Source organism: Drosophila teissieri, chromosome 4 (genome assembly GCF_016746235.2).
Source record: "Drosophila teissieri strain GT53w chromosome 4, Prin_Dtei_1.1, whole genome shotgun sequence".
Lineage (NCBI taxonomy): Eukaryota > Metazoa > Arthropoda > Insecta > Diptera > Drosophilidae > Drosophila > Drosophila teissieri.
Genome location: NC_053033.1, coordinates 300,878 through 314,828, shown reverse-complemented (window position 1 = coordinate 314,828; position 13,951 = coordinate 300,878). Strand labels below are relative to the sequence as shown.

Below are 13,951 nucleotides of genomic sequence, written 5' to 3'. Positions count from 1 at the left end.
GTTGATCGCCATTCGTAAGAAAGGCAAGCACATTTTAAACAATCGGTGTGAAGCTTTTGTAGTTTTATTGGGTTTCTGTTTAATTGGTCTTTCAGTTTTGAACAATCAAGATCGTCAGTGTTTTCTAATGCCTTACAGATTCACCAATGGCGTTCAGACTTGGGTTTGTTTTTTGCAAGTAAGTAGCACATTATTAATGTTTGTTTTATTTTCTTGTCAACTTCATTTTTTTTTAATTAATAGCATTAAAAAGTCTCAATACTTCTATATGTATGTTATCTATATTTTACAGATGTTTGCTTTCCTCTACCAGGTTAAGTCAAAAAAGTTACTGATACTGAAATTTATTAACTTGGAGTACACTCATTAGAAATTTTCCGAATAATTAATTTCGAAAATTTCCATAAACAATCCTGAGTAACGTTTACGAAAGTATCGTAATATTAATATTCTGGAGTACTTGTTTCGGAAAACATCCAGAAGCCTTATTAGGGAATGCATCCTGAAGCTTTTCCTACTTGTGAAAAACCTTACACTCGAAAAGAGTTATAAAGAACTTGTTCCGGAATAATTCCACATCAGACTGGAATACACAAGAACAAAAACATTAAAATGTGTTCATTTTGCCTAAAAATAATCCTGACAGTTGTTTTATTAAATGTGACTAAGGTGCGAAGAGTTCTTACTACAATATTTATATTATGCGCTGACGAACGCATAGAGCAGGTATGGACCAGTGCGCAGAAAACCGGAATTTTCCATCAATACGAACTCCCAGGTACAAAATCTGATCTAACGAGGACAAAACTTCATTATTTGTGGAGTAAGAAAAAACAATTGTCGACAAGCATTTATTGCATTTTTATATAAAGGCGGTATTATTTTAGTGCACCATTTGCCAATTCTGTCTAAACCTGCCTGAATCAAGAAACTGTCACTAATAGTGTTAACTGTCATATAGATTTAACTGTTATACTTTTATATAATATTATATTATATATAATATCGCATGTTTTTACATTGTGCTTAACACACCTTTTCTTGTTACCTATTTCCACTGAAATCTCTTTACAGGGAGGTTAAACAAACATTCAAACATTTTAATATTAAAACATTGAATTAAATTTGGCCATGCATCAGCATAGAATCAAGGTGTTTTACCTATGGAATAATCATATTCAATATGTAAAACACCTTGATTCTATGGAATGTTGCATTATATAAAGTCACGAATATTTTCCTACGTTGTTACTGCGATACTATCGGAATCTTTAACTAAAGCGTATTAGTGCGCATACCCTGTAAGAGAAATAATCATATTACATGGACTTCAGGACAAGATATAAGCATATATATCGTTTTTACCGATTATTGATCGAATTAATATCCACCATTTTGTAGTTGTGTGTTTCATATAGTGAAAAGTCGAGACGTCATAATAAACTGAGTTGTTTTTATCAATGATTTCACAAAATGTGTTTATAGTGGATAATTTTTAGGAGTGGTGTTAATACCAATGGCCTACTTAAAGATATATTAAATCCAAATGTATACCCAAAGAATATAAACATATATTACTTATGTGTACACATCCAAATACATGTACGTATTCTATTTAATCTTTAAGTATAAAGCCAATATGTTGTATTGCGCTAGTGCATAAAGGATTTTTTTTGTCAATTATGGTATTATATATAACAGTAAATTTATACGTATTTAACTTTATATTACATCGTGTGTATATGTGTACACATATTAGGACTATATTGACCGAGTTAAATTAACGGGATATAAATTCAGCTGGAACAGAACTTATATTGATAGACGTTGATTACACATTTTCGTCTTAAATCATGGATTTCTGGGGCATTCCCGTTTTTATCCATCCAATCTATTTCATTTGATGCACATCTGCCTAGTATCTGTTTATACATAAATACTATAAATTAACGTTTCCAGAAACAGAATGGAAGAACATATGATTATATACCCAAAATAATTCGTACCGTAAATAAATAAACGGTGCATATATAAGCTTTTAAAAAATGTTTAACTAAACCTTTGTTTTATTTTTTATATTTAATTAATTTGTGAGATAGCTAGAAATGAAGAAAATAGGCCCTCTTTTGATTTAATTATAAATGAGTAATTAATAAAATTGTTATAATATGTTAAATTAATGTTAAATATTTTTTAGTAAATATTTTGTAGTCGTGATCGAATTGCTAACAAACATCCTTTACCTTTATGTCTATCTATGATTGGGGTATTTCCACTAACTCAACGCTTTCGGGATCAAAAAACTTTATTTAAATAAATAAATTAAATTTACAAATTCTTACCATTTTCTTAAATACTAACACTAAGATTCGTACAAAAATCTTGTCGCAAGTGAACCCGCAAGATAGGACGTGGGCCTCTCCGAAAAAGGCTCTGCTTATCAAGATATCCATTACTTTCCTTACTGTTCCGTTTCTTTGGACTAAACCGTGTTATTGTAGTTATTGTAGTAGGTTTTTAGGATTCCCAATAAAATATAACCATATTTATACCCGTTACACGTAAAGTAAAAGGGTATATTCAATTTGTTGAATACTATGCAACAGGTAGAAGGAAGCGTTTCCGATCGTATAAGTATAAATATATTAGAGTCGATCTGGCAATGTCCTTCTGCCTATCCGTCCGTAAGAAAGTAGAGGTCTCAGGAAATGTAAAAGCTAGTGAGTTAAGTTAAGGTTAGGCATGCAGATTCCAAAGACAGATGCAGCGCAAGTTTGTTTATTCCTATTGCCACGCCCACAAACCGCTCAAAACTGCCACGTTTGTGTTGTGTTTTTCATGTTATTATTTTTTTTTCCAATTTCTACACAAAATTCTCGAGCTAAATACATTTATATACCCGTTATTCGTAGAGTAAAAGGGTATATTAGATTCGTTGAAAAGTATGTATGTAACAGGCAGAAGGAAGCGTTTCCGACCATATAAAGAATATATATTCTTGATCAGGATCAATAGCCAAGTCGATCTGGGCATGTCCGTCTGTCCGTCCGTCCGTATGAACGCTGAGATCTCAGGAACTACAAAAGCTAGAAATTGAGAGATTTAAGCATACAGACTCCAGAGACATAGACATAGTTTGTAGATTCATTTTGCCACGCCCACAAACCGCACAAAACTGCCACACCCACACTTTTAAAATTTTTTTGATATATTTTAATTTTTTTATTAGTCTAGTAAATTTCTCTCGATTTAGAAAAAAAAACGCCCACTCTAACGCCTTAAAATCGCCCAAATCTTCATTTTTTTGTTAGTAATATACATTTGGATCGATCTGTAGAAAAACTTTTTGCCACGCCCACTCTAACGGCAACAAACCGCCAAAAACTGTCAGTGTCGCACTTTCACTAGCTGAGTAACAGGTATCAGATAGTCTGGGAACTCGACTATAGCGTTCTCTCTTTTTATACCCGTTATTGGTAAGGTAAAAGAGTATACTAGATTCGTTGAAAAGTATGTAACAGGCAGAAGGAATCGTTTCCGACCAGAATCAACAGCCGAGTCGATCTGGCCATGTCCGTCCGTATGAACGTCGAGATCTCAGAAACTATAAAAGCTAGAAAGTTGAGATTCAGCATGCAGACTCCAAAGACATAAAAGCAGCGCAAGTTTGTCGATTCATTACCACTCTAACGCCCACAAACCGCCTAAAACTGTCACGCCCACACTTTTGAAAAATGTTTTGATATTTTTTCATTAGTCTTGTAAAGTTCTATCGATTTGCCAAAAAACTTTTTGCCACGTTCACTTTAAAGCCAACAAACCGATTGTTGAAGACTCTCCTGCGCACTTTCACCAGCTGAGTAACGGGTATCAGATAGTCAGGGAATTCGACTATAGCGTTCTCTCTTGTTTTTAATTCCTATCGATATGCCAAAAGGAATGTTGAGCTTTCTCGTAAGCACTTCCACTAGCTAAGTAACGGGCATCTGATTTTCGATTCTCGACAATGAGCTAAGGTTTTCATGCCTTTGGGCATGGAATAATACTTCATTTTGTTGAAATTACTTTTTTCCTTACGTCGTTTAAGCTAACAATATTCACCTTTTTATTACTTTAAATTTTAAAGAGAGATCGTGCACTAGAGACAGTTTGCAAAGAACATTGGCAAAGCAGTTGGATCTGCTGGCGTAGAAGCCGTCTTTGTAATATTTTTGAGCAGTGATGATTGTGGAACTGCAGAAACAGCCCTGGTTCTCAAGCAACTTTATTAAAGTTTCATATGTTGTATATGTACATATGTATTCTTCATCAGGTCTACTTGCAGAGCCGATCTGGCCATGTCCGTCTGTCCTTCCATGCTTATGAACGGTAGATCTCGGGAACTATATCTAAAAGCAGATTCCAGTGATTTGAAAAACCAACAAGAAAGAACGCTATAGTCGAGTTCTGGTCAACTTTCTACCTTTTGTAGTTCCTGAGATCTCGACGTTCATACGGACAGACAGACGGACATGGCCAGATCGACTCGGCTATTGATCCTGATCAAGAAAATATATACTTTATATGGTCGAAAGTGCTTCCTTCTGCCTGTTACATACTTTTCAACGAATCTAGTATACCCTTTTACTCGACGAGTAACGGGTATATAAATTTAAAAAATACTAGTCAATGCAAAATAGGTTTTTTTAACCAACAATTGTAATAAATAACATAAATATATAAATACTGCTTACCTATTACTTATTTATCTTAAATTAGGTTATCACAAACTGCAACGGTTTTACTGGGTGTAACAATCGGCATCCACTATCGAGCTAAAGGCCTAATTAGCTTAGCCACCGATACAGTCACCGATTCACATTATAGAATACGATATCATGCCTGAAACGTACCATAGCTTTCGAATAAATGTGAAAAAGAAGAGTTTATCTACATCAGGTAAGGGATACACATATATAACTGTGCCCATAACCTTAAAAAGATTTTTACCTTTTTTTTAAGGCTACAAACATGATTATAACAAGGAAATTAATAGAAATTTAAAGGAAAATCGTATTAAAATCTCAACCACCAATACAAGCGCTATATCAGTATTAAAAAACGATGTAAATGCACCAGCTGCTATACTGATTTGTGCTCATAAAACGTTTACTGAATGCAATTCCAACATCACGCGGTTAAAGCCTAGATATTTGGGCTCCATATTTATCTCTATATTGCCCCCTAAAATGCATTCACGTCAACGTTATGTCAATTTTTTATTTATACTTTTAATTGCAATTCACCATATTTCCTTGACGAAGTCATTATTTTTGGAGGACGGTAGCTCAACGGGCAACATGACCATTTCGTCAGAAAAGTCCAATGGAAATCATAACTTCGGCAACAGCACTGGAATCAACATGATTTCCGGGACCTCATCGATAGTGCAAAAGGATTATTTGGAAAAATTAAATAATATTGAGCGTAGTGTCGCAGCTGTTCTCATAAAAGTAGCATATGGTACAACCTCAACCACAAAGCGAAGCATACCAGACACAAGTTATTCATTAGGTCTAACTACTGTAGCCACACCGTTTTTAACAACACAGAGGTAAGTCGTTGAAACGTTTTCTAAACCCTATCACTTGGTGTTTATTGTCTCGCTCCGATTGATAACGTAAGATGGGTTGAATTTTAAAGACCTAATAATGTCTCTATGTATAAAGTGAGTATTGTTGTCAATTTTGTTTTCGTGATGTTAAAGACAATACTAGATCAAACAAAAAAATCCCTAACGAGGTCAGAAACAAGTTGCTAAAGTATTTATGTGTTCTTCCGTTTATATTCTATTGTAATTTGCCGAGTAAGTTAAAATCATATTTACAGAGGTTGAATTCACTTTTCGTCTTCACTTTCGTTACTTTGTAACAATTTCTTATTTATAGGATTTCTTGTTTACTTTAATACTAATAAGTATTAATAAACAATTAAAAAGCTTGGTGACTGCAGACAAGTTTTCTCTTTGCGTCGAAAGATCGACACGACGACTAAAATATGTTTGCGAAATGTTGTTCAATGATTTCACAACAAAACAAGAGAGAACGCTATAGTCGAGTTCCCCGACTATCTGATATCCGTTACTCAGCTAGTGGAAGTGCGAAGAAGAGTCTTCAGCACTGGCAGTTTTTGGCGGTTTGTGGGCGTTGGAGTGGGCGTGGCAAAAAGTTTTTTGGCATATCGATAGAAATTTACAAGACTAATACAAAAATGAAAAAATATCAAAACCTTTTTCAAAAGTGTGGGCGTTGCAGTTTTGGGCGGTTTGTGGGCGTTAGAGTGGGCGTGGCAACATGAATCGACAAACTTACGCTGCGTCTGTTGCCACGCCCACTCTAACGCCCAAAACTGCCACGCCCACAATTTTGAAAAATGATTTGATATTTGAATTTTTGTATTAGTCTTGTAAATTTCTAACGATTTTTGCCACGCCCACTCTAACGCCCACAAACCGCCCAAAGCTGCTACGCCCACACTTTTGAAAAAAGTTTTGATATATTTTCATTTTTGTATTAGTCTTGTAAATTTCTATCAATTTGCCAAAAAAAAATATTTTGCCACGCCCACAAACCGTAAAAAACTGTCAGTGCTGAAGACTCCTTCGCACTTTCACTAGCTGAGTATCGGGTATCAGATAGTCGGGGAACTCGACTAGCGTTCTTTCTTGTTTTATATCACTGTGCTATAACCATGAGTTGCTTGCCTCCTATGTTCTGACTATAATAACCTTTAGCATACTATCTTATTCAGACTCTCTCCCGCTCTTAAAGCGATTGATACTAACTTTTTATCACCAATTAAGATCTTAATTTTGGATACCTATTACTAGATTCGTTGAAAAGTATGTAACAGGTAGAATAAAGCATTTCCGAACCTACAATTCTATGTCTCTAGCCATGTCCTTTATTGTCCTTTACTAATTTAATATATAATATTACAATATAAAAAATACGTTTAATCATAATGTCATTTTATTTTTTGTATTTATTTTTAGATATCACTCGTCACATCATCAACAACATGGCGTCGGTGGTCGTCCAAAAAATTATGAACTAGACTTGGAAAGGGACCATGCATTGCCAACATCCGCGCCCAACGCTGATATACTAAAAAGTAATAACAATCCGACATACCCAAATCCAAACCGCCACCATTCACATGATAGGGATCGTCACAGGAACGTCGTACAGCATACTTCCACGTCAATACCGTTGAGTAAGTACGATCGAATTATTTCTAATAATTTTATTCTTTAATGTGATATCTTTGTAGTTCCCAACCTTGTAAAAAAAATAAATGGAGCCCAACCACCAACAATACCAATGTATCCTGGTGATATTCCATCGTATTCTCCGCCGTCTCGGGCCTTTTTCACACCTCCACTTCCTCCAGAATATCAAAACCCATTTGCGGACAAACCAACTTTACGTGGTACCAATAACGAGGGTCTGCTTGCAGTGAATAGGCGTCCTATCCCACCGCCTAGTTTGATGCCCAGCCAGGACCGAATACCAATTCGACCACCAGACCTAGGAAGCAATAGTAACGACGCCGTTGTCAATAAACTGACGAACTTAAATTACGCCCCGCTTGGCATGGATGCAAAGCTACGTCTCGAAACAAATGTCTCCCATGGAATAGTGTCGGACACATCCATAACAGAACGAAAAAGCTTAAAAGCTTTAAATACACCAGCACGAACTAGTGGAGAAGAATTTTTAAACGAAAAGGCCAGTAGCGCAAAAGGAGAGACGTCCTATGACCCGGATGCCATTGGTCCAAATAAAAGACAGGAAGTTTTACCTAACATTAGACGTATTCTGGGATCAAACGGAAAGAATGGCGACATACCAGAGGTTTTGTTGAAGCAGGTAACTCAGCGACCCATTATTACAATGCGGCACCCTCCCTCTTCCCCAATTGTACTGATCGAAAAGTCTACAACAAACGAGGAAAATATAGATGCTGATGTACCTTCCGTGGTTAGTCCTAACATTAATCATAGCAAGTACCAGCCTGGTCAGTTGGAGTATTATGAGAATGCTAATCAGACTGCAGGGACAACGCCATCAGCAGCTGCTGCTATTGGAGATGTATCAGCCACTTCATTTTCATACGCCACCACAAATGCGGGTCAGCCCGGACATACAGGAAAGACATCTAATGGTTTACGGGAGCTTGGTACGAGCACAGCTGACCACAATGCTATTGGGGCAGCTGCAGCTGCTGCAGTACGCACAACTTGGACATGGGCCTGGAATATTCACATCTATCTGTCAGTTGTACTCTTTACTATTTTATCTGTATATTCGCTTTACAAACTGCTTACCTATAACAAGCTTACTCATTTGTTCGCACAGGCATATTTTGTGTGCATTCATCTAATACTGATAATGATATGCATATTGAGAATATCTTTTCTTTGTTTTGATGCATACAATGTTCATGGGAGCTTTAATTTATTTACTTCAGAGCTCTTGCTTAATCTACCCTCCACATTTCTAACAGTTGCTTTCTCTGTTCTTATATTGTTTCTCTTCCTTAAGGCCTTAAATCACAAAAACAATAGATACTCTGCTTTGATAAGACCGCTGACAGTTGTTGTGGGCTGCGGAGTTCACGTTATACTTTGCATTACATTACATTACGTTGAATCCTATACCTTAAAAAATCATAACTTATATTTTCAACAACAGCAGCAACAACAGTACTTTCGTCGGCAGCAACTTTATAACCAACAAGGCCAAACTACTGCTACAATGCCTCCATCGGCAATTTTGCCACCACCGCCCCGGGTATTGACTTTAATATGTCAGATAATTTACATTTTTATATGCCTTAGCCTGGGGCTACTATATCTTTACTTATACCGCATTTTAAAACGCATTCTTCGCAGCAAATCTCAAAACTATATACATGGTTATCAAAATTTGTCTTACGCTATCCACATTACGATTGCAACAGCTCTTTTGTTTGTACTACTGGCAGCCCTTCAGATATTCGGAGCTATATATATTTTATCTCGTCAAACCAGTATTGTCGATGTCGACTGGCTGCAATGGGGATATCAGTTCTCTCTGCGTCTCATAGAGATAGCTATAATTACGTTAATATCCTGGGTAGTTGGACTAAAGACAAGTGTCGGGCACGATTCTTTAAGCGCTGTTGCTGGCGATGTTCGAATGATTGGTCCAGGCGTGAGTGCTTATGGCCAAGATGGTGGTACACCTAACAATGCCATTAGAGAAAAACATGTTGGAAACGGCACAGGCACGCACAACTCAAATGTGACAAATTTTTTTCTTCCGTGTACATCAAGCTCAAGTCAGGAGCATTTTGAAACTGACTACCCAGCTATTTGCAATGCAAATACAAATCTTCATACCTACACAATGCGGACAGGGAAACTTATTTACGACGATAGTTACGCTCTGAATTCTATGGGACCAACAACAGCTGCAACTTCAAACGGTCGTCCCTGTGAATATCAGCTACAGGAGCCTATGTACCAGAGGCCATATGATACGGGGTCAATTGGAAGTACTTTAAATGGTCAAGCTTCTCAAAACTACAACCAACAACATCAATTGCATCAAATGCGTTTCCATGAGCATCCGACGTATATGAGTACGGACTATATGACAGACGCTGTTCCTGATCATTACGAAAATCCAAATTTCAGTTTGCACAGTACCGCCATTGCAACCACTGAACAAAATCGAAGAGATTTTTACGAACAAAATGGAGTTTGTTCTAACTCAAGTTCTGGGACTTCGCAGCAGCAAGTCGAATTGTTGCAAAACAATTGTTATTCTGAACCACTAGAGCAGGAAAACAAGCCATATGAATTTAACATCTTTGAGCGACCGGTGTTTAAGGAAAAATCTGTTCACAGTGTTCAGTCCAATAGTGAGTGTATTCAAGACCGACAAAAAATTTCAAATGGACGCGAAAAAAAGATTAACGGTGCACTTGAACGGCATTTCTTTGAAAGCAAGACTCATGAGCGCCGAAGTTCGAATTCAGCTAATTCGTGCTCTTCATCAAATGGGGGAGGTGGAGGGCGATATGCAAGTTTTAATTCATTTGAACGCGGATATTTCAACGGCGTCTGCAAAAGTGGTACTCTAAGTAATATAGCCAATGGTGGTGCTTTGGGTCAAACCCTTGAGTCACCGATGGCTTCTGCTGATACTCCACGAATAGTCGCCAATGGAGCGCAGACGTTAGGAATACCAGATAAGGATAGACCACGTTACTACCAGAGAACAAGTGCACGTAATTCGAACTTAAGGTCATTGGAAACTGGAACTGAACTGTTTAAAAGAAAGCCCATAAGGGAGAACCATTTACAAAAGCTACCTTATGATCACAATTCCGAGGAGGAAGACGATGAAGAAGACGACATTACATCGGGAACTAATGTAGAGTGTACAAACTTGATAAACAACGATCACGGTTCTATTATTCCTGCTGAAGATACGGCATCTAATTCTATATCTATCAATGGAAAAACATCATCACTTGTCGGTGCAGCAGCAACAAAAAATTCAAGTTCTCGCGCACAATTACATATTTCAAATAAAGGAAAGCAACGTTCGGAGTTATGTACGACTTCATCAGCTTCGGTGGCGTCTGCATCTTCAAATTCATGCACGACATCCAGTGCTTCCGATAGTATGCTTGTAGCAGACCAAGGTTTTGTACGATTTAGGCCTATTGACGTTCAAAATACTGTTCAAGACGGAAGCAATATAGGTTCCGAAAGGACTGCTCTTTCATCTCTTCGTCTTAAAAGTTGCAGTGCGACTGTAAATGGCATCGATTGCTAAGATTCTATACTTCCCAGATACATAGCTTTGCATGTCATTACAATAACTATCTTGTTTTTATAACTCACTATCAATCAAGCGCAGTGTTGATTGTCAATAAGTAGTAAAATAGACACTTTCAACTATCTTCAAACTTGTGATATATATATATAACAAAACAAAATATAATCTATATATATGCGAATTTTCAGTATACCAACCTATCACTTGGTAAATAATTATTTAATGCTTACTCTAAAATCTAATTTAACATTTAATTTTAAAAAGTTAAATGCTTAACTGTCTGCATACTAAAAAGCCTTTCGTTTTCCCATTAGATTTATGTTTTTTTTATTTAAAAAGCTTTCATAAATGTATATTTCGTCCGCAACCATTTATTATTTACCTAGTAAATATGTATATAATATTTAAAAATACTTCATAAATATGTCACAGCATTTCTCCGTGTAAACAAATAATAAAATTAATTTCACATACTGATTATGTTTATTTTAAGTATCCGTTGCGATTAATACAGGAAAATAAAATGAAAAATTAAATCTTTTTAGATGTATTTTTGCGAAGCCTTTTCGTACAATGAAAATAAATAATTTTGTGCGCATATGTATGGGACAATAACAAAAACGGAAAAAAATTCAATTTTGTCACTTAACACTAAAATTCAAGGATTATTAGTTTTCATATACACTAAGTATTTTTAAAGGCCGACGTACATAATATTGCAAAATAAGTTTTTAAACCTTAAATTCATATTTATTGGCTTTCCAAAATTAAAAGATTTACTTATACAAATTTCTATTCGTTTGACATAAGTAAGAAGCCTGTTACAATTAAACGTTAATTACATAGTACTGATTAGTTAAGGCTTTTGCATTTTCTATTGTTAAAATCTTCAAAAATAAATGGATTCTTAAAAATAATTATAATTAATCATACAATTGTAAGATTATAATTTTACTATTTCAATGCAGCACCGTCAAACTGTCATGTTAGGAAGCCATACATAAAATATTAATATTAGAGATAAACTGTAAATATTTTTATATCTATATGTAATATTAATTTCTCTTAATATTAATAAAATTATAAGTATTTACGAACAATATTTCCGAATTATAATTATACATAAACTTTGTACACATTGAAAAAGACGCAACATGTATGCATGTTCTTGAATGTAATTACCTTAAATAAGCTAGCCAAGCAAAAATAAATATTAAATACAGCATTTACATAAATTGAATTATCATTTAGTAGAAAGGTATGGAATTATAAGTAAGTAATTATTTGGATGTTTATTATTATCTTAGGTTAATTTACCTTTATGGATATTTTGACCAGTATTATGCAGGAAAGTGAGTTGGAATAAACCTGTTCTGAAGATCGTGTAATTATACCCGTTACTCGTAGAGTAAAAGGGTATACTAGATTCGTTGAAAAGTATGTAACAGCCAGAAGGAAGCGTTTCCGACCATATAAAGTATATATATTCTTGATCAGGATCAGTAGCCGAGTCGATCTGGCCATGTCCGTCTGTCCGTATGAACGTCGAGATCTCAGGAACCACAAAAGCTAGAAAGTTGAGATTAAACATACAGACTCCAGAGACATAGACGCAGCGCAAGTTTGTTAATTCATGTTGCCACGCTCACTCTAACGCCCACAAACCGCATAAAGCTGCCACGCCCATACTTTTGAAAAATGTTTTAATATTTTTTCATTTTTGTATTAGACTTGTAAATTTCTATCGATTTGCCAAAAAACTTTTTGCCACGCCCACTCTAACGCCCACAAACCGCCAAAAACTGTCAGTGTTGAAGACTCTCCTTCGCACTTACACTAGCTGAGTAACGGGTATCAGATAGTCGGAGACCTTGACTATAGCGTTCTCTCTTGTTTTTTTATAATTTCATTATCTGCTTCAGCAAAAAAACGTTATTAAATTTTCATAGCTATGCATATATGTATATATAGCGCCATATATCAAAACATTCAAAAAGATTAAGGTAGTGATAAAAAATTAGCTTTTGTATATTTATACTCTATACATAGAGTAAAAGGGTATACTAGATTCGTTAAAAAGTGTTTAACAGGCAGAAGGAAGCGTTTCCGACCATATAAAGTATATATATTCTTGATCAGGATCAATAGCCGAGTCGATCTGGCCATGTCCGTCTGTCCTTCCGTATGAACGTCGAGATCTCAGGAACAGGAAAGCTAGAAAGTTGATATTAAGCATAAAGACTCCAGAGACATAGACGCATCGCAAGTTTGTCGATTCATGTTGCCACGCCCACAAACCGCCCAAAACTGCCACGCCCACACTTTTGAAAAATATTTTGGTAGTTTCCCATTTTTGTATTAGTCTTGTAAATTTCTATCGATATGCCAAAAAACTTTATTACACGCCCACTCTAAAGCCCACAAACCTTCAAAAACTGTCAGTGTTGAAGACTCTCCTTCGTACTTCCAATAGCCGAGTAACGGGTATCAGATAGTCCGGGAACTCGACTATAGTGTTCTCTGTTGTTTAATATATAGCTGTTAGAATGTGCGTTGTAAAATTGGTGGTCTTATGAAATAGGTACAAAGCTACATAGCCGCTAGATATTTTGTACACCTCGTAGTGTAAACGAGTATAATAGATTCGTGGAAAAATGTGTAACAGAAGGATGCGTTTCCGATTTTATACAGCATATACATATATGTATATACATATGTTCGCCATGTTTGTCTGTCCGAATGAAGAGATCTTAGGTAATTTTAAAGCCAAAGACATAAACGCAGCGCATGTTTGTTTTCTAATGTTGCCACGCCCATACTTCTAAAAACTTTGTGTTAATATCTCATTAGACTAGTAAATTTCTATTGATTTGCAAAAAAACATGTTGCCACGTTCACTCTAACGCCCATTTAATTATACCAGTTACTCGTAGAGTAAAAGGGTATACTAGATTCGTTGAAAAGTATGTAACAGGCAGAAGGAAGTGTTTCCGACCATATAAAGTATATATATTCTTGATCAGGATCAGTAGCCGAGTCGATCTGGCCATGTCCGTCTGTCCGTCCGCCTGTCTGTC

General features: G+C 35.9%; 1 protein-coding gene across 1 annotated transcript; it reads left to right on the top strand.

The window, feature by feature from the left end:
• Positions 1-1,413: 1,413 nt before the first annotated feature.
• On the top strand, positions 1,414-12,103 carry LOC122622869. Its single transcript, XM_043801491.1, has 5 exons — positions 1,414-1,602; positions 4,759-4,938; positions 5,002-5,593; positions 7,034-7,254; positions 7,312-12,103. Exons 2-5 carry the CDS (start codon positions 4,878-4,880, stop codon positions 10,869-10,871), a joined length of 4,434 nt encoding a protein of 1,477 aa, XP_043657426.1. The 5' UTR covers positions 1,414-1,602; positions 4,759-4,877; the 3' UTR covers positions 10,872-12,103.
• Positions 12,104-13,951: the final 1,848 nt, after the last annotated feature.

Coding starts and splice junctions, on each gene's coding strand:
- LOC122622869 (XM_043801491.1), top strand. CDS start 4,878: ATGCCTGAAACGTACCATAGCTTTCGAATAAATGTGAAAAAGAAGAGT. Junction 4,939..5,001: donor GAAGAGTTTATCTACATCAG/GTAAGGGATACA, acceptor CTTTTTTTTAAG/GCTACAAACATGATTATAAC. Junction 5,594..7,033: donor CCGTTTTTAACAACACAGAG/GTAAGTCGTTGA, acceptor ATTTATTTTTAG/ATATCACTCGTCACATCATC.